The sequence below is a fragment of the Bubalus kerabau genome, chromosome 22, assembly GCF_029407905.1.
Source record: "Bubalus kerabau isolate K-KA32 ecotype Philippines breed swamp buffalo chromosome 22, PCC_UOA_SB_1v2, whole genome shotgun sequence".
Classification (NCBI taxonomy): domain Eukaryota; kingdom Metazoa; phylum Chordata; class Mammalia; order Artiodactyla; family Bovidae; genus Bubalus; species Bubalus kerabau.
Window position 1 is genome coordinate 16304721 of NC_073645.1, and position 26523 is coordinate 16331243.

General features: G+C 42.0%; 1 protein-coding gene across 9 annotated transcripts in view; it reads right to left on the reverse strand.

Annotated features, from left to right (window-relative positions):
• The window catches only part of CPEB3 (cytoplasmic polyadenylation element binding protein 3), a 285852-nt gene that overhangs the window by 44338 nt on the left and 214991 nt on the right, over positions 1 to 26523 (reverse strand). For all 9 annotated transcript variants that reach the window (XM_055561079.1, XM_055561074.1, XM_055561077.1 and 6 more), the window contains one exon: positions 9373 to 9491. In XM_055561079.1, the coding sequence (XP_055417054.1) occupies positions 9373 to 9491 (119 nt within the window). The remainder of the gene's footprint in view (positions 1 to 9372; positions 9492 to 26523) is intronic.

The following is a 26523-nucleotide window of genomic DNA, read 5'->3' on the forward strand; positions in this document are numbered from 1 at the left end:
TACAAAGTTTTGCCTCATCCACTATATTCACCTGACCTCTTCCCAATCAACTACCACTTCTTCAAACAACTTGGCAACTTTTTGCAGGGAAAACACCTCTACAACCAGCAGGAGGCAGAAAATGCTTTCCCAGAGTTCAGTGAATCCCGAAGCATGGATTTTTATTGTATAGGAATAAGCAAATTTATTTCTCATTGGCAAAAAATGTGTTGACTGTAATGGTTCCTGTTTTGATTAATAAAGATGTGCTTAAACCTAGTTATAATGATTTAAAATTCACAGTCCGCAAGCACAATTATGTTTGTACCAACCTAATAACTTAAATTTCATTTTATTTAAAACAGAGTCATTAATAGGGATAAGATTAGGCTAAGTTCTAGGGGAAAAAACTTAAGAAATATAATGCAGTTCATTTATTTTGATAGGATGCTATAACAATATTTCCTAAAAAGGAAATGCCATTGAAAATTTGCAAAAGCCTCTAAGTTAAATAAAAAATGCATTTCTATAGTATCTTTAATAACAGGATAAGAACAGTTTTAGCAAGAACAGTTTTAAACACAAGTCTTAGGGCTTCAAGTTCATGACCAAGTCTCCCTATAGCTCTGGAACTCTCTCAGTTCAGACCACTATTTAGAATTTAGACATGACCTTGGTGGGCTATAGTCCATGGGGGTTGCAAAAAGTCAGACACAACTGTGTGACTAAGCACACACTACCAATAAATAATGTTATCTTGAGCTCACTTTGCACATCTCATCCTATACCTGCTCTGGTCCTCTCCTTAGGTTACAAATACCTACCACTTGAACGGTTCTACTGTGTGGTGCCTTCCTTTTCATTTGCGGGGCTCAAGGCAGCGCCAAAGTGCAACCAAACTGTTCAGAGTCAACAGTGCAACCTGGTGGTCAGTTTAGGAAATTACCTGACCAAACCCTTCTTTCAGGCCATTTATTCTCTTTCCCACAAATTACCCATAAAGTTTATATTTCAGCATCCCCCCAACCCAGCCCCATTTCCTTTTTCCTCTTTTCAATTCCCTTCAAACTCCTACTCAAGCTCTTTAGGAAAATGTCTCCATTTTTCTCTCCATAATCCTACAATCCTTTTAATAGACATGAATCAGAAAACAACAGCACAGAACCATCAGGACTGCTCTCCCCAGTAAGCAGCATCCCAGCTCTTCTGACAGCCAGGATGAGTCAGCTAAACCTAGGTCTGTGGACATACAGCTGCAACAGCTCAGCTGTACTGGTAATGAACCCGAACCCACCCCAGCTGTCAGCAGTTCTATTTTAAGCATCACAGACCTCAGAGAATGACTGGAGTGCCCCATAGTATCACAGATAAGCTAGTCTGTGGTTTGTGAGGCATCTTTATCTCATCCACGGTGCAAGGGGTTGTTTTATTATTATGACCACTATAAAGCTAAAGAGTCATAACGGCAATAATTGTGGTTAAGACTCTTCAAAGTATTTTCGTATTTGGTATCTTATCTCAACCTAATTTTCACCACAAATGCCCTAACAAACAGCTCAGCCACCTTTGAGGAGTTTCGGTGCTACCTCTTATTCTCAAATACTGTCCTCCACCCAATGGAGAGGAAAAGGAAATGCCCTTCCTGTATCTTCTACAGTTAAGTGGCCAGAAAGGACTTAATAGCTGCTCAGAGTCATTGGCCTTGATATGACTCCCATACTCTGGGCAGGTCTGGGGCCACCAGGCAGAACTCCACTGGGACTCAAAGCAAATGAAGATTATTCCTCAGACACCAACAGGTTGCCAGCCCTGGAGAACCTCAGCAAAATAGCCAGGCTTCTTCCTAGACAGGAACCCAAAAGTAATCCCAGGAAATTCTCTTACACTCTCCTAGGATGCTCCCAGGCCCACCAGCAGTATCAGGAAATAGTGCAGGTACAAGACGGAAACTGCTGCCATCTTTGCCAAGCTGCACAGCCTGATGCACAAAAACCACAGGCTCCACTGGGACCTTCAGTTACTGCTGAACAATTCAACTGCACTCTGTATACTGTTTCATAAGGGCACCCAGTACAAAAATAGAGCATGCATAAACTGTGCCCCCAAAATGGTAATGTACACCTTCTTGCTCTATACTTGATATAATATAGCCATTATCAATTAGATGATATGATTAATATCTGGACTTAACATTCATAAGATTCAAGGAAATACCTTCCCGCTAAAGGTTTTGCAGACTCCCTCAGGAACACCTACATGTGTGTTAGTCACTCAGTTGAGTCCAACTCTTTGAGACCCCCATGGACTATAGCTCTCCAGGCTCCTCTGTCCATGGAGTTCTCCAGGCAAGAATACTGGACTGGGTTGCCATGCCCTTCTCCAGGAGATCTTCCCAACGCAGGGACTGAACCTGGGTCTCCTGCATTGCAGGCAGATTCTTTACCATCTGAGCCACCAGGGAAGCCCCCAGGGACTCCTGATCACTTTGCTGTTCGGCTCCCCTGCCCAACTACTGTCTATAATACTTCCATCATAGCACCTTGACTCCTTACTCCACTTACTGTTACATGGCTACTTCTCTCCATTGGACTCCAGGGGCCTCTAAGGCTGAGACCACTTCTCTGTGTGGGTTCCGACTGCTCAGCACAGTAGCCAAGCCTTAGTGCGTGCTCTGAGCTCTTCAGTATAATGGTGAATTAATGAAGGTTTTCCCAAGGGGCAGACAGTGGTGCTGTAAGAACCTGTCCAGCAGCTGTCCCTCTATAGCTGCCTGATCACTCTGCTCACTCCACCAAAAGCTACCTTCCAGAGACATGGAATTATTGTACGTCTGCTCACTAGTGGGTGCCCCAGGGCTTGGGCCTAATTTGTGAAAATTTCTGATGCCACCAGGGGACCCACTCAGTGATCAGAATTACCTAGTGCTTGTCACCACTTCTGATGTTCCCACATCACTTAGAAAGTATAAGCATAACAGATGATTTCCTTTTGAAAGAAAGGAGAAACTAGCACTTTTGAGCATACACTGCCCCACTGTGCTAGGCATTTTACACACACCGTCACATTGAAACTCACCATAACTGTTATGCTATAAAATTATCCCTCCTTTAAAGACAAAGAAACCTGTCAGTGTGAAACCAACTCAGGACTGCAACAGGTTTCTCTGACCCCAAGTCTCTCTTTCTGCTGCAATGATGTCGTGTGCCTGCAAGGCTCCCTGTCCTCCAGGCCACTGGCCACCAGCTCTGCTTTGCAAGAGTTTCCTTCAAAAGTCAAAATACATTTTTATTTGTGAGCGATTAATTTCTCTCCTTTCCAATCTCATATGGCCTGTTCTCAATGCATTAAGAAATGACCCATAGACTCTTCTTAAAGCTACTAACAGAACTAGCAGTTGGAAAAGCTCGAAAATGATTTAACAATGAAGCTGGCACTAGAGTCAGCTATTTTAACTTCTAGGTTCATAGCCTCAGGCACTCGTACTCTGCAGCCAGACAATTTTGTCCAATGTCTACATAAATGTGTATTTTCAGCTCCATGGTGCTAGGGCAAGGATGTTGTCCCTGGCATGCTGTTCACTAAAACTCTTGAGAGGAATGTACACATAAAAGCTCAAGTTACCTAAGTTTTTCCTGGGACGAAGCCTACTCTTTGAGCGAGCTTCACGGAATACTAATTCCACCAGAATCTTCACAAGTATAATCCCCAGAGAGGTATATAATATGCTGGGTTAAACAATCTTACACACATTTATTTATTGCAAAACTCCTCAGAACTTTAATATATCAATGTTTCCCAAATGTTCTTGGCTATGGAATCTTTAATTAAAGGAGAAAGTGGATATAAAATCTACAGAAGTGCCCAGTAAGCAACACCTGTTATTATTAAGAGCAAACCTTCTTCTGTCAGTGATCCTTTCAAGAGATCAGTGTGCGATGAGACAAGTGTTCTTCAGAACACACTTTGGAAAACACTGAACACAGTCCTTTAGGGGATGGGGTTGGCTATTTCATCCCCTGGTTACCATCTTGTACACTGGAACTGCAGCATCTTTTAGGCTTTTCTAGAAAGGAATAACAACTTCCAAAGACTTAAGCACTACGAAACTTTGGACCCCTTTGCAAATTCAGAGATTCAGGGAGGGAAAAAAAAAAAAAAAAGGACTTATGAATAGGAGGTATTTCTCTCAGTTTAGAGGAGGAATTCTTTCTTTGGAGAAATTCTTATGCTGGGAGGTGCCCAAATCAGGAATTTACCCTGAGGACCCAAGGAACAAATAAATAAATCAAGATCAGAGTGCTGAAGATTTCCAAGGTTGAGATAGTACACAAAACCAGATTTGATTGAGTCACGATAAAATTATTGTTATTGTCTCAGGAAGTAGTAGGTGGGGAATGAAAGAGTTTGAGCAAATATACCAAAACCCAAGGACTAAGGCCATCAATCAAGATTTCCCAATTAAATTTCCCTCTATTCCCTTCATACATTGGTGTTCCATCTGAAGTGTTCTGCATTCATACCACACAATTTCTCATTTCTGTGTTCGTACTGTTAAGTTTCTCCAAAATGTCTATTCCCCGACATCTCCACACTTCTGGTCAATCTCCAAACTCCCTTCATCCTTCAAAGCCCCATTTAAGTGACACTTCATCCAAGAAGCTTTCTTTCATCACTCATGGTACCTATGAATTGTTCAAAATAATTAATCTACATTTTATCTTCATCGTAGTCATTATTTTTATTAATTTGACAAATATTTGAGAACGTTTTATGCACCAGGCTCTATAAATTTGTGTATTTACACACTTTTTTTTAATCTACTCATTATACTATTAAGCTTTTAAACACTTGTTTTTATGTCTGATTCAAAGTATTCTGATTCACAGTAACCAATACTAAGGCCTTGTCCCTAGTAGGCATTCAAATATGGTTTGAAGGGAAAAAGGAGGGCACAGCATTTTTTAAATTTATATGTGGGCTGGAGATAGCTATAATAGAAGGTATGATTCACTATAGGATGGTGCAGTGATCAGAGAAGGCTTCATAAAAGAGATGACATTTGAGAGGAGTCTGAAAATAAGGGTAGGAATTAGAAATTGAAATGGGGGCAGAAATACTTTAGTTGATTGGAATATGGGGTTCAGGAGGAAAGCAGAAAAAGTTAAGGTTGGAAAAAAATTTGATGTTAGACTAGAAAAGTCTTAAATCCTAGGCAAAATAATCCCGGTTGTTTTTGTAACTTAAAAAAGTGACTAAAAAATTCTAGAGGTTCCTCTGATATATAAATGGGGGTAGGAGACACTGGAACGATAGATTAGGTAGAATTAAAAATTAAAGAAATAAACCAGCTTCTATTTCCAGTTTCCTTTCTCCACCATTTGTTTTTCAATTTTTGTCTTTCTAGTTTTAAGTGGATGGCCTGAACAATAACCTGAAGAACTGGCCTTACATAAGCACACATCAGTTTGGTAAGACAGTTTTAAAAATATATAGCAATGTTGATCCGTCATGTTTTAGGATATTTATAAATTGTGATTGTGCTATAAATTTTAAGGAGGAAGAATTAAGAAACTTCTCTGACACTCCTTTGGTGTTTGCTATCCCATATCTCTGGCCAAAGTGTTCCAGAAGTTAAGAACCATGACGTCGTCCTCCTCACCTCCTTTGCAGGGTTACTGTTTTCAGCCCCTCCATCTGTCAGACCCTCCTAGGTTTCTTCTGCTATCAGTCGGCTGTCTTGAACCTTCAGGATCAGCCTGTTTATACATTCAAAAAGTAGAGTCCCCGTAACAAGAGGGACCACTGTCACAGTGTCTGCCTGCTTCACCGGAAGCACAGACAAGGACACAGCTGTCCTCTGGGATGCCTGGGACACGTGAGCTATGGAACTGCTCTTGCCAGAGGAGGGGAAGGACAAACACAAATCTAGAGACTGTGCAATTACTCCTGCTCTTGCCAATTTGTCTTTCATTCTTTAAGACTGAGGGATCCTCTACTCAATACTCTGTAATGGACTACATGGGCAAAGAATCTGAGAAGAGTGAATATATGTATATGTATAACTGATTCACTTTGCTATACTCCTGATACTAATACAACATTGTAAATCAACTATACTCCAAAAAAACTATAAAAAAAAAAAGACTGAGCAGTCAATTATCAGGCCATAAATACAGTTTCTTTTGCCATCTTTCAGGATCAGACCTATATATAGAGTAGTCTGAGTGGAGTCATTTAATGAAAGGTAATCACTGACCAGAAATAGAACTACCTGAAATCCACTAATTATAGATTCATTTGAGTTAAAAAACAAACACAATCTTAGAAAGGGTAAGTAAGGGGAAAGCTTTTTATCAGGCACTGTATTAGGAAAACCATTTGATTAACCTAATCCACACAAAGGAAGCGGGAGGCTGATTTGCGGAGAAGGGAGAGGGCAAGGATAGAAAATCTGTGAGATCACTCTGGAACATGGTATATATTTCTAAGGAGAAATTCAGGGAGGACTGGAGAGAACTAAACAACAGAATGAGGGCACTAAGAACCTGAAAGGCGGCCAAGCTAAAAAGTAGGAAAAGCAGGAGAGAGTCACAGCTCTGGTCTGGTGAGTGACCTCTAGAAGCTGACCTTACCTCAAGCTATTGCCCAGGTCCTCATTTACTCCCAAAGGTTCAACCCAGCTCTCACTTTCTGTGGGAGCAACCAAGATGAGGTGGAATGTACTGAAATCTGGGCAGGGGGAGGCGGGTGCAAATGGGGGGAAATGTGGCCAAATAAGGCTGGGAGTGGAAGATGCGGAGCTAAAGCCAAGAAAGAGAAGGTTTCAAAAATGGAGCCAAAGAGCCGGAACCCAAAATGGGATCCAGTTCATTAGAATTACAGGCATTTGGGGACTTCCATGTTTCCCATGCTAAGTTTTATTTAAATTGCTTATGCTGGAAATTCTGAGTATGCCTGGGTCAAAGAAATACGTGATCGGCGGCCACCGTTCAGAACTCACCAAGCTCCAATAAAACTGCTTCATTTGAGCTCAGAAAACGGAAACTGCAATAAGGCAGAAATTCGTAGAGACACAAACAATGGAAGTTAGTTTCCCTATAAACATTTCCAAAGCAGATAATTACACTATTTAATTTCAAAAGTCCTTCATACCAAGGGTAATATGCATGTTTGGCATGAAAATATTCAACAGTAATGGTGCTGCCTCCATACCATCTCTGCTCATCCCCTCTCACAGGGACATCCAGTCCTGGTGTGAGCTTTCCCTGGCCAAGCACACGATCCATCTCCTCCCGCACAGCCAGGGACACGGCCCTGCTAAGGTACACAAGCTCCATCTGCTCATCTCCAGGCTCCTCCCCTCAATCCAACAGTTTCTTCACCTCCTATGGGTATAACTCTCTCAATATGTACCTCTAGCTCTCTGTCATTTGATAGATACAAACACCTCTCAAATCCCCTTGTACAGTGTACAACCAACCCCACCTTAACACTGCCAAGCTCACCCTCACACCTCTTCCACTGACGTGTCAGAGGCAGACTCTCTGAAGGGTGACCATTTCCCCCTGACATCTGACCCTGCCAAATTGCGCTCAGTCTGTCTAATTTCATATTACTCCAAATAGGTTTACAAGTTACTGTAGCTTTCTTATTATTATCTCAGAAGAAACACACTCCCATTCCAGTCAGCCTCCATGTCTCCCTCAACACAGCCTCTCCATGCTGTTTAAATTAAGACCAAAGTTAACAAAGGCCCCCTACTCTTTTTCCCAACCTACTATTTTCTACGGTTTTTCTGTATGGCTACCTGAATAGCTACCCTATCCAATGTTGTTTACTGCTGTTATAGAAACTGGATAATGGCCCTAGAAATTGGAAATTACAGAGGTACTTTCAAACTTGCTAAAATCCTTGCCTCTTCTTCTGCATCAATCATTGTGACATGACCCAGGGTTCCCTTTCCTTAGTAACTCGCTCTTCGGCTTTACATGCTGCCTTTTCCCACTTAGAGATGGCCAGTCCTGGCTTCATTCTTCTGCAAACAGTTATAAACCCTGTTTTAGAGTCACCATGATTTTCAAAAGATGTTGTCAGTAGATAAGCTCTGATCTCGCTCTCCCCAGTCCTCTAGCACCATGTAGGACTAGCAGCGCTGTTTGGGCAAGTACCCAACCTCATCAGATGCTTTTACATACTTTTTCCTCTTATCTGAGCCTCTCAACAGCCCAGAGAGGAACTATTGGTCTTCTCATTTTATCAGTGAGGAAACCAAGTCGCAGCAAGGATTAGGTGACTATGCAGTCAAGCAGATATTTAAATGCTAGAATCAAGACTCAAACTGGGAGCTTTACATCCGACCACAACTCCTTCCCCATACGTGTTTCTGAGAGTAAACCTTGCTGTTAACCAAGCCCACATCTCTGGTTAAGCCTTACAGGGGATGCTGCAGGGCCCATGGTAAATATGTGCCTTGCCCCTTAATCCACGCTACTGTTTTTACTCTATTTCCCACTCTGAGTGTCAGGCCTTGACACACAAGTCTCACTCCTCTCCCAACCTCCTCAGGGATCACTGTAGTTGTTGTTTAGTCACCAAGTCGTGACCGACTCTTTGAGACCCAGTGGACTGCAGCACGCCAGACCTCCCTATCCCTCCTCACCTCCTGGAGTCTACTTCTGCTGTATTATTCAAGTTTTTTCTTCCACCCTGAACAGTCTTGCCTCTTTTCCACTGATATCCCCTCTGTCAGGAGAAAGGAAGTAGTCTTCCTTTCTCACCCAGTGACTTATTCACTCACACTCTTTGGCTCAGAAACCACAGACTCAACCACAAATTCTGTAGAAGTGTGCGTTCTTTATGGCTTTGGGTCCATGTTCTCCATCTTTCCCCTCCCCTTCTCTGTTTGAAGCTATCCACTCTAGAGTGTAAGCCCCTAGCCCAGAAGGCTCTATTTAGCCAGCTGTGGGTACCACCCAGCACAAAGCTTTGCATTCAAAGGCACATAAACATCGAAGATTATGATCTTTTATTTTTAAAAAATAAATAAATCACTCCTGCCCTTGATCTGAAATAATGACAGAAACCAGCTGCCAAAACCACTAAGGGCATTATTTACCTCAATTCAGAGTTTCTCAATAGGAATTAGCTTAAAAGAACTGTAAAGTGAAAGACAAGGGCACATTTGTTTACACGTAGTCTCAAAGGTATAAAACCAAAAACTGAGAAATTTGTTATTAGTTCCCCGTCAGCAACAGTCCAGCACTACAGCATAGCGAGGTCACCCTGGCTAAGAGGATCCTAGTTCCCAGCATTTTCATGACAAGGGGAAGGTGACCAGCTATTCTGATTGTATACATGCTCTGGAAAAGCAACAGCTGGCTGCACGTTACTTACTGGTTTATCCTTGATGGTGGGGCTTGACACACACAGGTACAGTTTCCCGTCTTCCTCTAGGCAGGCGTCTATCAAAGCTTGTACCGAGCTCTCCTCCTGGAACAGCAGAAAGGCATAGCCTTGGGGAGACAAAAACAAAAGGGTGGGGGGAGGAATCAGTAAATTAAACTCCAAGTACCAACTAAAAACTCATCTATTGTTTCACTTTGGTAAGTTCTTACTAAAACCTAAGAACCTGAAGTGGGACACAGGGAAGAAATAGTCCCTGAGACCCTCATGTGCCAGGCACTCTATTAGATACTCATATATTTTACCTTGATTTCTAAAATGACTCAGGGAAGCAAGTTCAAGTCACATCTATGGAGTTTTCATTATATAGGTTTGGTCAACTTTAACGAGGGTTGGACACAACTTAGTGACTCAACAACAAGAGGTTCACCTCTGGCCTGAGCCACAGCCGCTCTTGAAACAAGCATCACCCGGCCTCCAATTTCCATAAAGCTCTAGGCTTGACACGTGCTTCAACCTGGATGTATGCTGAAGACACTATGCTAACTGAAAGGAGCCAAGCACAAAATACTATGTATTTTATGGAATGCCCAGTACAGGCAAATCTATAGAGACAAAAATAGATTAGTGGTCTACCGTCCAGGGCTGGGGGAGTGGAGGGAATAGATACTGTGTTTCTTCTGGGAATGATGAAAATCTGCTAAAATTGATTATGCTGGTGACTGCATAACTCTGTTAACATACTGGAAACCACTGAACCGTACGTTTTAAATGGGTGAACTGAGAATTATATCTCAACCAAAGTTGTCAAAAAAAAAAAAAAAAAAAGAAGCTCAACAATAGGCTAGTGTTGTCTTTATATGTCATATCTGATGGTGATGCTCTGTTTCTTCAAGGATATTCTCCTGCCTCACAGCTGAGTACATGATCTGCAAACACGGACATGAGCTGCAGGATGTCCATGGACATGCTGAGCTTTGTCCCATTCGGTAAGATTTACTGAGCAACTGTTACAAATGACACACAATCTACGGATTATGAGGAATAGTGAGAGAAACTAGACTAAGTTCCAGCTGTCTGGAGACTTACATGGTAGAAGAAACAGACTTTATTTATTTATTTTTTTTTTTAATCATGATGAAGTCTCATTTATTGATTTTTTCTTTTTGCTTAACGTTATTGGTAAACAGACTTTAAAACAATTAACTACTTGCTACAAAGCTGAGGGAGATAAATGGAAATATAAAGTACTGTGGGAGCCCAGACAAGCAAGGAAGCTGACTTGAGAGAATCAGCAAAGACGTCCAAGAGGACAATAGGTGTTGAAGGGGCGAGCACTGGGCACATGCTGCCACATTGGCAGCTAAGCAAAGGTCCATCATGAGTTAATCTAAGTTTGAGTTCAACTGTCTGACCTCTCTACAATCCCTTTAGCTTTGCTAAGTCTCTCAGCTGTCACCTCTACTCCCCGTCCTGCTAGTGACCTCAAAGGAAATCATCAGAAATAAGGCCCTCCCCTGGCACTCTGAGGGCCGGAAAGATGTAAGTGGTGAAGAAGGATAAGAACAACCACACTCAGAAGCTTCTCACACATCAGAGAGGCTCATCGCCTGGCCTAGACGTGAGCAGCATGTGATGACAGCGGCCATGGACAATGAATAATGGGTGCTCTTTATCTTCTCCTCCAACTCCTCATCTACGATACAGAGCATCCAAGCAAACACAACAGGAGAAAGATCAACCATGAGGCAGCACACCAGGAGTGGCCAACGCAACAGGCAGACGACAGGACGCAAGGGAAAGCACCAAGCCCACAGGAATGTGTATGGAGCCACAAGAACGAGACTGCCGGCGTGGCAGGACCCAGAGTTGTTTCCTGGGCTTCGCTTCGAGGCTGGATGGGCTAAAGAATTCAGCAGGTGGCCAGGCAAGAACAAGAGAACTTAACTGAAAAACCAGAAAGGATAATACATCATTTCTTCATACCCTCTATCTTTTGGAAATAATATCAAATGATTACCAAGCCCCAGGGAATCTATTAAAAGTTCAGTGTTTTCATTTCATGTGAGAACATTAATTAAACTTGCCAAGGACAGTATTAAAGGTCAGTGGGTTAAAAAATGCAAAGATCTCAGAGAGGAGGTCTCGGCACGTCTTCTCAAATCTCCTGCCTCACCAAGTTAAATCTTGGTGCAAATCTTCCATAAAGATCCTGAGAGGCATACTGAACATCCTGTTTTTGGAGAGGACCCTGTCTGCGCACAGTAAATGCAGCAGGCACATCAAAAAGGCCTAGGGATGGACAGCTCAGTGCGCTAGCTGAGCTAGCTCCTTGCCTCTGCAGGGCCATGGAGCTGGCTGCACCTTTCCTGTACACTGCTGCCTGCCTCCTACAATCTTCTGCATCACATCCCACACTGGGTTCAACTTGGGCATCAGAGGAAAGGGAGGGTATCGCCCCATAGCAGCTGAGTAGCTACCACAAGAGTGCACAGGTTTTTCACTCAGGCCTATTTCACAGCCATAAATGTCAACACTGGTGGTGGACAGGGTAAAAACAACTGGGAATCACAAGTAAAAGCCTGCTACAAATGTTATTACCAAGAAAAAGATCTATAACTTCTTTTCCTTTCCCAGAGAATATGCCATAATACTTTACCGATTTCTTCAGAATGGCTCTTTTACAACAAATTATCTCTACTCCCTGAAGCTGCTACTCTCAGTAATGCTACTCTCAGACATTCCCTTAGCACCACAGAGAAGGGGTGTAACTCAAGTGCATCCAACCCTACCTCCTACCCCAGGCCTTTCAACTAAAGTAAAACTCAGGGAAACCCCAACAAACCCATGAGAACAACTTCATGAGACGTTCACCTACTAAAACACCTTCTGATACCTCAAGGTCAACCAAACCCAGATGACAACAGAAGTCAGAGGATTAAAAAAAATCAGGAAGGAAGAAAACTTCAAACTCATTCCCTTTTTGATCTTCAGAAATTCGAGGTCAAAGCAAACAAAGCAGAAAAAGATGCCTTCAAGAATGATAAGGGCAACATGAGATGGAAATTAAATCAATGATTTACTAAAAGGCAAATTCCACATGGTACTGGAGACAGAGCTCTGGATTAGGGAGTCAGCATGCCTGGACTGGGGTCCTAGTCCTCACACTTACTAGCTGTGTAGTAATAATAGCAGCTAACATTTATTGAGCATCTGCTATGCACCAGGTGCTGTTTCTAAGTGCCTTAAGTGTGTTAACTTGTTTCATCTTCACAACACTCTGTGAGGCAAGCACTACTTTAAATTGTTTTACAGTTAAAGAAACTTGAAGAGGGACTTCTCTGGTGGTACAGTGGATAAGAATCTGCCTGCCAATGCAGAGGACACAGGTTTGATCCTTGGTCTGGACGATTCCACGCGCTGCTGAGCAGCTAAGCCCCAGTGCCACAAGGACTAAGCCCATGCTCTAGAGCCCTTGAAAGGTAACTACTGGAGCCTGAGTCCCACCATATACCGTGCTCCACAGCAAGAGAGGCCATTGCAATGAGAAGCCTCTGCACCCTAATGAAGAGTAGCCCCCACACAGCAACGAAGACCCAGAGCAACCAGAAAGAAAGAAAGAAAAAAAAGAAACCTGAAGAGTGATTAAGTGACTTGTTTGATGGTGACTGTTCCAATACCCAGTTAAGTGGTGAAATCATGAACTAGAATGCTAAAGTTTAGGAATCTTGTCTCTTTTATCTGTAAAATGAAGAAACTAGTTATTTGTCCTGCTTATCTTACACAGTCATCTCTGTAGATGACATATGTAAGGTGCTTTGAAAACTAGGATATTGTGCAAGTGTCAATTTTTTGTTTATTGCATTTTCAGTTATTTTTGTGTTATGTAAACTGTTTTAAATATTTATTTATTTTGGCTGTTCCAGGTCTTAGCTGTGGCCTGTGGGATCTAGTTCCCTAATCAGGGATCGAACCTGGTCCCCCTACATTGGGAGCAGGGAGTCCTAGCCACTGGACCACCAGGGAAGTCCCTGTGATATGTAAAATTAAACTGAGTCCTGCATATGGTCTCATTATAAAAATCAGAGTTCAAATGAATGAGATACACTCTCTTCTTTGCATTTGTAAGCATTTGGTGAATAAAGGGAAGTAATCTAGATACTAAAGGAAAACCTTAAAGGTTTTTGAATAACAGCTTGAATATTACTGTAAACAAACAATAAGGTTAACTGAATATTTGCTTTCGTATATCATTAGCCAGTTTTATCAGGAGACAGAATGATCCAATATGGTACTATTTGTTGATTTTAATACAGTCTTTAAATAAAAGCCTATTATACCTAAAAATCAAGCTCCTGAAACTGTCACAATGATGGCAGGTTCTTCTGTTAGTTTGGTTTGAAAGGTGTTAAGAAAAAAACACTTGGCCTCAAAATTATAACTCCCTCCATCTTCCCGTGCCATCTGAGCCAGCCAAGAGATTATAGGATTATAAAATTCAAGTTTCATAAATGGTGACCTTCTTACCCAAGTACCTATGAAGTGTGATGAGCTATGGGAGGCCCTCAACTCAGAGCCAGTCTGTGGGTGGAAATCTGGGCTCTGAGGAAGCAGGAGGAACTCCTGGCATGGTCACCATCCCCACCCTGCGTTATGGGCAGAACGGGTGGCAGGAAACGGCTTGCTTTCCCACTAGGGCCAAAGAGGCTGGGGAGGAAGAGGAGGACTGTGAGGGATTTGGGGACAAGCCTGAACTGCCCAATGCACTTCTCTGGGGAAACAGGTATGGCATGAGGGCACGGACTTAAGGGGATAATTCCATTTTGTTTGGCCAGGCTTTTGAAGGATAAATTAAAAAAATTTTCCCCCTTAACACCTGAGAACACATTACCACAACCTCCAAAATGTCCTTGGCTACCTTTCAAAAACAAAGCTTCCTAAGTTCCTGAATACATAATTTTTCATGTTACATTTTTTTATATTTGATCCCTAGCACAAGTAACAGTGACCATCAACTTTACCACCACAAACACCAGGTATTAAGTGCTTACAATACAGGATCCGCTTTGCTAAAAATAAACACTTTACCTCACAGTAATTCTGAAGTAAATACAGTTGTTGTTATTATTACCACTTTACAGATGAGGAAAACTGAAGCTCTGAGAAGTTATGGGATACCTCAGATTAAAATCTAGAGATTAAATTTGGGATTGAAATTTAGGTCAGCTTCCATTGGCCTCATTCTTTATCCATTAACTTGTACTGTCTCACCTAAAATTGATGACATAAATATTTTAATACCATTAGCAAACAAGTACTTGCCTATTTATTATTTGTCACTTTTGTGACAGTGATCATTTGACAGTGGTTTAGTGGCAGGAAGTGGTCACCTGTGCTTTAGTCCTACAATTTAAGGTCTATGCAGATACATCCATCCTAGAGCCCACAAAAACTGGATTAAGAAGAGCTTATAAAACCAAACAATCTCAGCTAGAAAAACAAAAAAAACAAAAAAAAACAAAAAAAAACCTTTATTAAGAAGAGTTAAAACAATGAATTTCAAAATAATCAGAAGAAGTTTAGTTTTATTTAGGTCAATCAAATTTTCATATTTAGTAAAGACTTATCGGTTTTCAATGTATTTTTAGGTAACATATTTAGAATGAAGGCTCTTGAGGGAGTTAAACAGCAGATCTCACTAAATTAGATTTTAATAAAATGAACCTCATCCTCACAGTAATCATCAACTTACGCAAGAATCTTCAGTGGATGTTAAAACCATTGTGTAAGTTTGGGAGGAGATACAAGGTACTCATGCAATCTTAAGGTATCACTTCAAAGATTAATTAGTATTTGCAAAGGGACAAAAAGGTTCTTTCACAAAGGAAGAACCTGGCCGACAACACCATAACCAAATGATCACACTGAGCGTCACCAACAACAGGGCCGACTGACCTTAATGTGCCTCTCGTATTATGTCCTTGGCGCAGCATGTCACTGCTAACAGTGTTTCCCCTGCGTCTCATTATAAGGAAATAACCGATCATTCAAATTAAGTGATAGTCCACAGAGCATCCAACATGAGCCCACCAAAAGACACAAAAGACAAAAGGCCTAGGAAACTATCTAAATTATAGAAGACTAAAGAGATATGACAACTAAATGTATGGCTACACTTTGACCGGATCTTGGATTTTTTTTTAAAAAGAAAAAACTCTAAAGGACATGACTAGAACAAGCTGGATACCTCTTGCTCTCAGAAGATATGGGGAAGTATTTAGAGGTGACAGTCTTAATGTCTACAATTTACTCTCGAACGATTCATCAAAAAACACAGGGGCTTTCCTGGTGGCTCAGTGGTAAAGAATCCACTGACCAGTGCAGGAGACATGGGTTTGATCCCTGATCCAGCAAGAGTCCACATGTTGTGGAACAACTAAGCCCATGAGCCACAACTACTGAAGCCTGTGCACCCTAAAGCCCGTGCCCCGTAAAGCCACTGCAACGAGAAGCCCACACATGGCGCCTGGAGAGCAGCCTCAGGTCTCCGCAACTAGAGAAAGCCCACACAGCAAGGAAGACCCAGAGAAGCCAGAAACGAATAAATAAATATAGGTGGATATACATACACAGGCTTCCCTGGTGGCTCAGCCAGTAAAGAATCTGCCTGCAATGCAGGAGACCCAGGTTTGATCCCTGGGTCAGGAAGATCCCCTGGAAAAGGGAACGGCAACCCACTCTAGTATTCTTGACTGGAGAATTCTATGGACAGAGGAGCCTGGCAGGCTATAGCCCACAGGATTGCAAACTTGGACACAAATGAGCAACTAACACTTTCACATACATACACTTACACATACTGACATGAAAAAAGAAAAAGCAAACGAAGCAAAATGCTAACAACTTGTAAATTTAGAGGAAGGCTATATAGGCATTCACTGTACTTTTATACTTTTTGTAGGCTTTGACATTTTTCAAAATAAAAATTTGTGGAAAAAAACTAGAACCACAAGGTCCTTCTGGCAAAGAGGTAATATACTCTCTCAATCTCTAAAGAAGTGTGTGATTTTTTGAAAGACCTAACATTTCTTAAAATCAACTAATGTTCTTAGTGATTTATATGTTTAAGTTATCAACTACAATGGTTTGAAAACAATTCCAACTTGCACAGCTGTGCCCTGAGCTGCAGCTGCATTCGGAAAATGGTGACCGACCAGGGCAGGCCAGTTTCTGGTGAGAGGAAATCAGTACCAGAAGGAAGGATCCAAGGTCTGGACAGAGAGAGAGCTCACACCCTGCACAGAACCCAGGCTCCCTGATTTCCTGTGACCTTTCTAGAGAGACCTGAAGGACACCTCTCCAGCCAGAGCTGTGTGAGTTCAGACGTTTTTGGCACAGGGAGTCTGCTCCAAACATTCTCCCTGACCTTGGCTTTCAGGTCAGAGGACCTACTTGGTTTGCTTCAGGAGTCTTTGCCTTTGGATTCAATTCAACAGAACCCAAAATGTTTAGGAGTTTCAAGGTAGGATACTAGGCACTAAAGCTATGACGATAAATAAGCCAAGAAAGAAATCCTGCCCTGGAGAAACTCAGCCTGTAAATAAGTGACTAAGGAACACAAGAAAATTGTTAAGATTGGGGTTATATCAAAGAAAACACTGAGGAGAAACAAATGTAGCAGAGAGGCCCAAACATCAGGAAAGCCATACTGTAAAGGGCATATCTGGGCTGGAGGATAATTGCTTTTCTAGGAAGGCAGGGCAGTCCAAGTTCAGGAAACAGCACAGGCCAAGACTTGGAAGGGTCAAAGGATTGACTTCTTTGGAAACCAGGGAATAGAGTTTATTAGTTAAGAGTATGTGATTGGGGGTGGCAGGTGAGAAAGGATGAAGCAGTTCATCACCCACCTGCCTGCTGCCTGGAGAGCATGGCAGATCTCTGAAGTGGATTCCTTATCCATCCCCATCTTGCATGAGAACATCTGATCTCCAAGATGTACTGAACACTCACTATGCACCCTGGGCAATGCAGGGGAATTCTAGCATGAGCAAATCCTTGTACTCCAGAAATTTATAAACCAGTACATGAAGATCATGAAGAATAAGTATCAAGAAAACTCCAACCTAGGAACAATGCATTCAGGACTCTTAGAAGTATTTTCTAAAATGTATTTTAAAAAGTTGGACTTCATAGAAGGAAGACAGATCTTTCAGTGAAGAAGACATGGAGGAAGAAACCAGGGAAGACCTTCTGTCGGTGGTAGCATAGGAGACAAGTCTTCCATGAAAAACTGGAGGAGGACATTCCAAGGGAAGGATTTAGCCTAATTAAGATGCAGAGATGGCTCAGCAGGTACTGCCCATGGATTCCTAAACACTTCCCTGAGATTTGGAACCAAACATAGTTCTTTGGCTATCTTTGCTACAAAGAGCTGAGGGGAGAACATTTTGGTTCAAGCCTGTTTTGTGTTTTCTATTACACTAGTAACCGTTGCTTGGTGGGCTTGCTGCTTGGCAGGAGGTGTGGAGGAAGGGGAGAGTGGACAAGAAAAGTCTGATGGGTAGTGAACCACCTCAGAACTGGCAGTCTGCTTCCTGTGTTCTTAGTAAAGTCCTGCAGTCCAGGGCAGTGACCTGGGGCATTCGGGCTTAAAGTCTGTTGTGTTTACATAACCACACATTCCCTATATAAAGAGGTCCTTGTGAAGTCTGCCAAATCTGTCAGTTCTAGTCACAGTCAGTTCCAACAAGCACCTGACCAAGAAAACTGAGATCAGACTAGGGGTGTGGGAAGGAACTGGTCAAACTAGTTGGGCAGTTTTATTTTTACTGAGCAACATATTTTTAACTGGGGGAAGGACACTAATATTATTTAACCTCTATGAAACTGATGCATATGTACACTGTCTCATATAATCCTTTTAATAATAATAAATAGTATTAATTCAGTTGAGTAAACGGAGGTTCAGGGATTAAATAACTTGCTCAAGGTCATCTAGCTGGTAACTGCTGGTGCCCACGACTGAGTCCACAAATATCTAGTTCCTGCCCCACTGCTTGTTGTTCTGTCTCATTAGACAACTGGCAAATTCTCCACTGTAACCCAGGAGACACTTCCCTGCAGATGAAGCTTTAGTCCGACCCTGCTTGTACCCTGCCTGAACTTTGACAATCTAATTTCTCCTCCGTGCACTTTAATACTGCTCTGATGACTTCTTAACGCTGCTGCCAAGAGGTTTTCTTAGTGTCACGGCTTCCCTTTCTCAAGATGAAGTCTATCCGTTCTATTTTGGAAGACAACCCAAGTCTGTGCTCTCAGCTTTCAAGATGATTCCCGAGATCCTCCCAGTCAGCTTCCCATTCTGAACTCTTTCAAATGACACATCCTCTCTTGGGCTCGCTGGCTCACGGTCTTAGCCCTACCCCAACTCCTGTCAGCAAGTCCTGCGCCAAGCCACACCCTCTTCTAAAACATTCTCTCTGCCTCAGCCTACCAAATTTGCACCTGGCATTTGGGTTCCTACATTTCACTGTCTCCAAAACAAAGTTCTCATCGGACTTAACTCTGGCTTCTCCAAATTTAAAAAACATTGTCCGTTCCCAGCACCTCTGCCTGGGGATAGCACGACAGGTCCTGCTAAGACAGAAGGTACGGTGTCTCTGTTATTCAAGTGGCTACTTGGCTTTGTTCCATGGTCTGTACATTCCTACTGCCTGTTTCTTTCTATACAGCCTCTCAAATTATTCATGTTTTAAAATCAAACACTAACTCTTACATCTGTAATATAATGCAAAAGAAAGAGGTATTTAATAGAACAGTTTAAACTGAGGGTGTGCTAGGCTGTTAAAAGCAACAATATAACTGCTCCATCTGTCAAAACAGGACAAAACAGAACAAAAAACCCACTCCTGCTGCTCTGCAATTTCCATATTTTTTATAAGAAAATTCATCCTGAGAATGAAAATTCTATCATTTAAATATTAAAAAAGGGTTCATAATTCATCAAAGACTATGAGTTTTATAAGCCAGGAACTGTGCTTCAAAAAAAAAAAAGGCCAAGTATTACTCAAAAGCTTACAAACTGCAAAAGGTTAAGTACAGGCTAAAACTCCATTAGGTTCCCAACTTGATCAGTTTATGTAACTCAGAAGGTGGAAAAACTTGGAATCTGGGCCTAAAACAACACTGAATTATTTCCATCCAAGTTACGCTACAAGGAAAAAAAAATGTAAAGTTTGAAAACTTTCCTTTCAAAAGCCAGATTTAGACAAACTGAAGGAAAAAGGAATGAGATGCTGTGAGTCCAGCCCACTGCAGCTTCACAATGACCTATTTTGCCCTTTTCAAGGACAGCTCTCTTTCCTATTCCTTAAACAGCAGCTGCTTAGCTAGTCAGCTCAAAGTCAATGTGAATCCTACGTGGCCGGGTTTATGCCAGGTTCACAAACTATGTTGGTATTGTGTAAACTTCCACGACTGCATGACCTTGGTCACAAGGACTAGCAGTTAAGTCGGCTTGACCAGTGTGGAGAAAATACACGATCAGCAGAAATGCTGCTTAGAAGTACATACTTTATCCAAAGTGGGCAAGCGTCAGAGAGCAAGGCCCATGGGTCACTCCTGCATAAATATGCCTGACTGTCACTGTTCCGTCTACCTGGCTGTGCACCTGAACTGCTGGGGCCGACGCTGGCTTTAGTGTGGGCTGAGGATGCCAGCACCACCGACGTCTCAACACACTTTCAGAGCCATGTGGCCAACTGCCTGTTCAACATCTGCAGCTGGCTGCTGGCCTTGCCTTTGCCCCAGAGGTCTCTGCCAGCAGGGGTAGTGCAGCTGTGCTCACTGCCCAGGAGATGCCAACTCCTCTCCCTGGCCTCAGCCCCACCACAGGAGGTGAGACTGTTGGCAGCATGGGGAGCAGCTGCTTGGTACAGAACCAGGGGCAGAGGCTGAGGGTAGGCAGACTTTTTTTGTCGCCCCAGTAATAGCAACTTTGGATGTGGGCTATTCTCCCAAGAGGTGATGAGGGAGGTTATGAGAAACACATTTACTGTCACAAAAGTTTGCTCTGCCCAACCTAATCTTCCCACATGCACAGCACCATGCTCAAGGAAGCAGAACTATGCCTTTTGCTTTGTTTTATTTTTTATTAAGCACTCAAGGATTCTACGGAGAAGGCAATGGCAACCCACTCCAGTACTCTTGCATGGAAAATCCCATGGACAGAGGAGCCTGGTGGGCTGCAGTCCATGGGGTCGCACAGAGTCGGATACGACTGAGTGACTTCACTTTCACTTTTCACTTTCATGCACTGGAGAAGGAAATGGCAGCCCACTCCAGTGTTCTTGCCTGGAGAATCCCAGGGACGGGGGAGCCTGCTGGGCTGCCGTCTATGGGGTCACAGAGAGTCGGACACGACTGAAGCGACAGCAGCAGCAGCAGCACGGATTCTAAGGTCACTACCATTAGGATGGCCTATGTCACAGCAAGGGGTTAAAAGATGAACTGAACTGATCAGATTCCCTCTCTCCGGACTCCAACTAGAAATATGAAATTAATTTGCCCCCTAGAAGCACAGAAAGGAGCACATATGCAGAGTAGAGCTGACTCATGATAATGCGGAACATTATAAGGAAGAATTAATAGTGCCTACTGTTCAAATCCCTGCAGCCTGCCACCCCCGAGCACAGTCTCCATGACACCTGGTTGTATCATGGCTCCTATTTTGGGGCTTTCCTTGTTCCTCATAACCATAACCTTAATTTGAAGTAGCACAAGAGAACTCTCTGATCCTTTCAGTCAAAGACCTTGCCTACAGAGCAATGCACTCATGTTCAGAAACAGCGTGGCATCACCCAAGAGGCAGAATCCTCTGGTTAAGCTACAGCTAAAGGGCAGCTCAGACCTACAGCCTTCACCTAAACCAACTCTTTGGAAATACCCTCAGCTAGTTAAGTGTGACCAACAGAAGAGAAGAACTCAGGAAAAAGCCAAGGATCACTTTCAGTTTTAAATAGCTATGAAAGTTTGACCATGGATCATATAGCTTAAGTTGCTAAGTTTTATATAAAATCCAGCCTTCCAAATAAAAGCATAAGTTATCAGACTATATACTTTAGGTCTATTTACCTTTCCCACAAATTACACACCCTAGCAAAACAAAAACTACTTTTTTTGATAATTCACCAGGTGAAATAGTATATACTACTGGTCAGCCAGGTTCAAGTCTGTCTAATAAGACTGTGTGCTCTTAGCAAAAGACACATCACGTCTTTGAGTCCCAACTTAAAATAAAGGTTGGATTAGAATGAGATGCTCTTCAGGGCAGCTCTAACATCAGATGGACTCTGCTTCTCTCTGCACAAGTAATGAACTCATCATTTGCAAAGATAAAATCCACTCATTGAGCAAATATCTGAGGGCCAGCCACTGACGCAGGTGTGTAAGGTACTGAGCATAGAGCAGAGAACAAAATCCCTGGTCTTATCAAATTTACACTCCAAGCTGGAAAACAAAAAACACATACAATTTTTTTTTCAGGTTGTGATAAGTATACCTTATCACAAGGAAAAATAAATAATGAGGGTGGAAAATAAAAATAAAATGAGAGTGAGGACTAGAGAGCAAGAGAAGAGAGGGGCTGCTATTTGAGATACGGAAGTCAGGAAAGATCTCTCTGTGAAGGTGACATTTCAGCAGAGTCTGTCTATGGGAAGAGAGGAGCAATCCATTTAGAAATCTGGGGCAAGACGGTTTCAGACAAAAGGAAGTTTCAGACAAAAGACTAAGACCCTGAGAAGACTTTGTGTACCTCAAGGAAGAGCAAAGGAGTCAGTGTGGCCAGAGAAGGTAAGGCAGAAAATGACCGGAGATGATGTCAAAAAATACCCAAGATTCAACAGACGAAGAGGACCCAAGAGGAAAAGGTTTAAACTTCAAGTACAAGAGTCAGATCAATGTGCTTTCTGGCTTCTGTAGGGGTCCATTACATTCCAAACACATAGACAAAAAGGTAAGGCCACAACTGCAATGTACCATTCATCTGACTTAAAACTAAGCAAAAAAATGTGCTGCAGATGTCCAAATTAGCATAAACTTCATAAAGAAAATTGCTTTGGGAAGCCATGTGATATCAAATCCGGAGTCATTAGGACTTTCATTTCTTTCAACTCTGGTTAAGCTTCTGCTGCAAATTTATCCTAAAGAAGAACCATATGAAAGGATATATTAACAGAAGCATTATTTATAATAGCCTACATGACCAACAAGCAAGTAAATTATGGTGTAATAATAGGTGAGGCAGCCACTTAAAAAATAAGAAAATTAAGCAGAAACATGGGAGGAAGGAGAATAAAAAACTGTATCTCTGCTATTATTATACTCCCACAAAAAAGATATATATGAATAAAGACTGGATGGAAACAAAAACGATGCCAGTGGCTCTGCTGGGGAGGCAGAATTATTCTTTCCCTTATAGAATAACACTTACTCACTGCAAAACACAGTGCTCTCTACTGCATTACAACACTAAGGCCTAGGATTAGGGTAACAACAGAAATGACTATGCTCCTGTACTTGACAAGACAGCCACACGCATCTCTACTCCATGAAGGACTGCTCAGTAACCCTGGCGTATCTGCTGGTGCTGACTGTTGTTGCTCGAAGCTTCTTTCCTTTAGCCGCCATGGTCACAGACACAACGCCAGTCCTTCACTCCGCTTCATCTCTATTGCCATGTCTTCTTTCTTTCTGGTTCCTGACAGAACTTACTCATGGCTTTTCACTTTCTTCTCCCTCCTCTCTATAAAGTTGACTCTCAAGAGATGTGTACCTCCAGCTTCAAACTCTTCCCAAACTCCCCAGCCACAATGTCAAGTGCCCGTGAGGAATTTCCTCTCAGATAAGATGTGAGGACATACCAAACTCGGCATGTTTTTAATCAGATCAACACCACACCAAACTGGTTTTCTCTCTGTTGACTGTCCTACATTCAACAGTGCCGATTCTCCCGTTCAGTGGGCCTATTATTTAACACGTGATGGTGAACAAATTACACTCTTCTGATTTCTTACTCTTTAAAATGGGGCTAATAAGGGCGCCTATCTTGTGGAGTTTAAAATAAGATTAAGCACAGAAAATAGTAACCCACTCACTGCCTAGCTGACAACAAGTCCTTAATAAACATTTGCCATCCTAATTATAATTATTCTAGCCCCCAGAATAATTATCATTATCTTACCTCTTTTATCCCTGTCTAGCTTTTAAGACTCAGGTCTTGAACAGCCCACCTGTGCCCCTGCCATGGAAGTGTGAAGTCTTAACCCCTGCACCACCAGGGAAGTCCCCAGCCCATGATAATCTATTCCTCCTCTGGATGCCTAGGATTTTTTTTTACTCATTTGTCATTAACCATAAGTTGATCTGTATTTTCTTTAATAAAAATAACATCACTCATAAACCTACTGTATGCCAGGATGATTTTAAGTACTACACATGGATTCATCCATTTTAGTCCTCATCACAACTTTATGAAGTAGATACTCATATTACCTCTCTTTTACAGGTGGTGCAACTAAGGAACAGAAAGGCTAAACATCATGCTTAAGGTCATACAACTAAGAGGTGGGGTAGCCCAGCAAGTCTAGTGCCCAAATTCATGGTCTTTACCATTACTTAATGTCTCACATCTGTGTTCTCACGTCTCCTCTGAAAAACTGCAGTCTTCTCAAAAACAAGAATGGTTTCTTCTCTAGATGCCCCGCAAGGCCAGAGAGTATAGATTCTTCCACAGACAGACGGGCAACAAATATTAGATGGATTGATAATCTCAATCCCGGTGATCATCTGCACCGGGATGCAGGCCCTCTATCGCACTTATTCTGTTCTCTCACCATCCACTTGTAGTAACTATCTTCGAATTACCTTAGCACCCAAGCTACCTACGTAGTGATGTTGATTAGCATTTTATTTGAATGCAGGGATTGGTTCATGTGCTAACATTTGGGAGAACCTCTCTTTCCAGCACTCACGATTTCAACTCTGCTATTTCAGAACTAAAAAGCATGAGGATGCAATGTCAGGAAAATTCCTCAATATTCTGATTAGCTGAATCTCTTTTCCTCATCAAGAGCCAAATGCAGAAAACACAGAGCAAGACTTTGCTTTAGTTTTATCAGTAACTATTTGGAAGTATGTTAAATTGATATTTCTATTTGACCCAACTCCATTCTGTCTTCACCCCAAACACCACAGAAATGCCTTTATATCTACTCTCTCTGGGAGACTAGAGCAATTGAGGGAAGGGGAAAAAAAACTGTATTTCTTTCCAAGGCTTTCTTTTGCATCATTTTCTCCTTCATCACAACATTCCAACCACACTTCCTTCATTTCATCAAAGGAAATACAGCCCTTTTCTTACTATTTCCCACATGGTATTCCTCTGGTTGAAAATTGCTTCCCTACACTTTCTAGCTAACTCTTCAATAATCGTTCTACCTAATCCCTGTTTTCTCAAAGAAACTCTATATCCTCAGTCTAAATTGAAGTCCTCTTTTTAAAAGTCACTGCATTCTCCATTTTTCCTTCAGAGAACTATTATAGTTTGTAACTGTGTTATTTTATGATTTCCCCCAGAGGACTCTAAAGTTCAGAAGGTCTGAGAACACATCATGAAGACACAATATGCCTTCCATGCTTTCTTCCTTCCATGTTCTCAGAGGTGCTCTGGAGAACACCAAGCAATGACCTGCTTGTGGCCCACAAACTGTTCCAAAGGGTTCTGCATATCCTCAAAGAGGTGATCAAATGCCTCAGTGGCTTTGTGCTGTTGAGAACCCCAGTCTCCATCCCCTCTCACTCTGTTGGCCCAACAACACTTAGGAGACAGCTGACGTATGCGGTCGCTGATTCTTTACATAGATATTAAGCTCTCCATAGTTCAATGAAATGGCCATGGTTTGACAAACTGTACTCCAAATCTGTACAGGCATACCTGCCGGATACATGAATGATTCTGTTTATTTCACTAGGCACACATGTTCTGAGAAAAAAACAGAAGGACTTCATAGTGTATGGTTCTTATTTTCCTCTTATGTACACATAAGCCTAAAGCATAAAGCCAAAGAAATGTGCCTAATGGCCAAGCTGCAGGGACCTAAGAAAAGTATAACTGACAAGAGGAGTATTACCAAAAAAGCACTGACCTGAATTAAAACCTGAGGAATTCAAAGAAAAGCAGAAACAGCACGAGGGGGCATTATTAACAAGGCACAAAACAGTTTGGAATAAACTACTTAGGTGTCCCCAGTGTTCAAAGCAATGGGCATGGAATCTCAAAGTTACTTCAACCTTGGACTAACACCAAATTTCTTTAGGTCCTTCCAAAATAGGTCAACCTTCAGACTTTGGCTGAGAGCAAAACACAACAGGAGCCAAAAGTTTAATAATTATTTCTCCTCCTTGACCCCAAAATCACCAGAGAGGCAAGCTGCTCTCTGAGGATGCAAGCCTGAGGACCAGAATCAGGGGATCCAGATTCTCTGCTTGGCCTGGCTCTCACTAGTCCATCTCAACACTTAACCTCAGTCATAAAATAAGGGCAACTTCTCTAATGTCCTATAATTCTATGTTATTGTGCTGTTAAATAGGAAGGGCACCCAAACCATGGAGAGTTCACAGAGCTGCTGAGCTCTATACTGCTCATACCAACACAAATGTTTTCTCTTTAACTCTCAGAGACAAATTTAAGCGGGATGTTGTGGAGATGACACATGTACCAAAAAGGCAGACAAGAATAATGGTGGTCCATTATGCATAAAATATGAGTAGAGATGTGAAAATATTTAGCTTGGAAAAGAGAAGACTTGAAGGGAACTGATAGTCCCTGTACCAAAAACATACGTCAACAATGACTTACTCTGTTTTACTTTATTGGACACAACTGACCAGTGGGTAAAGACTGTATGACCATATATATGCTTATTTTCACTGTTACATTTACAGTGATCATCTCCAACAGAAGAACGAAATTTAATAATCAGTTATGTCTACATAGACTTCCTCTGAAATAAATGCCTCCTTTGTCACTGGATGTCTCAGAAGGTAAACAATTCTCTGGGCTACAGAAGTCAATAAACTTTC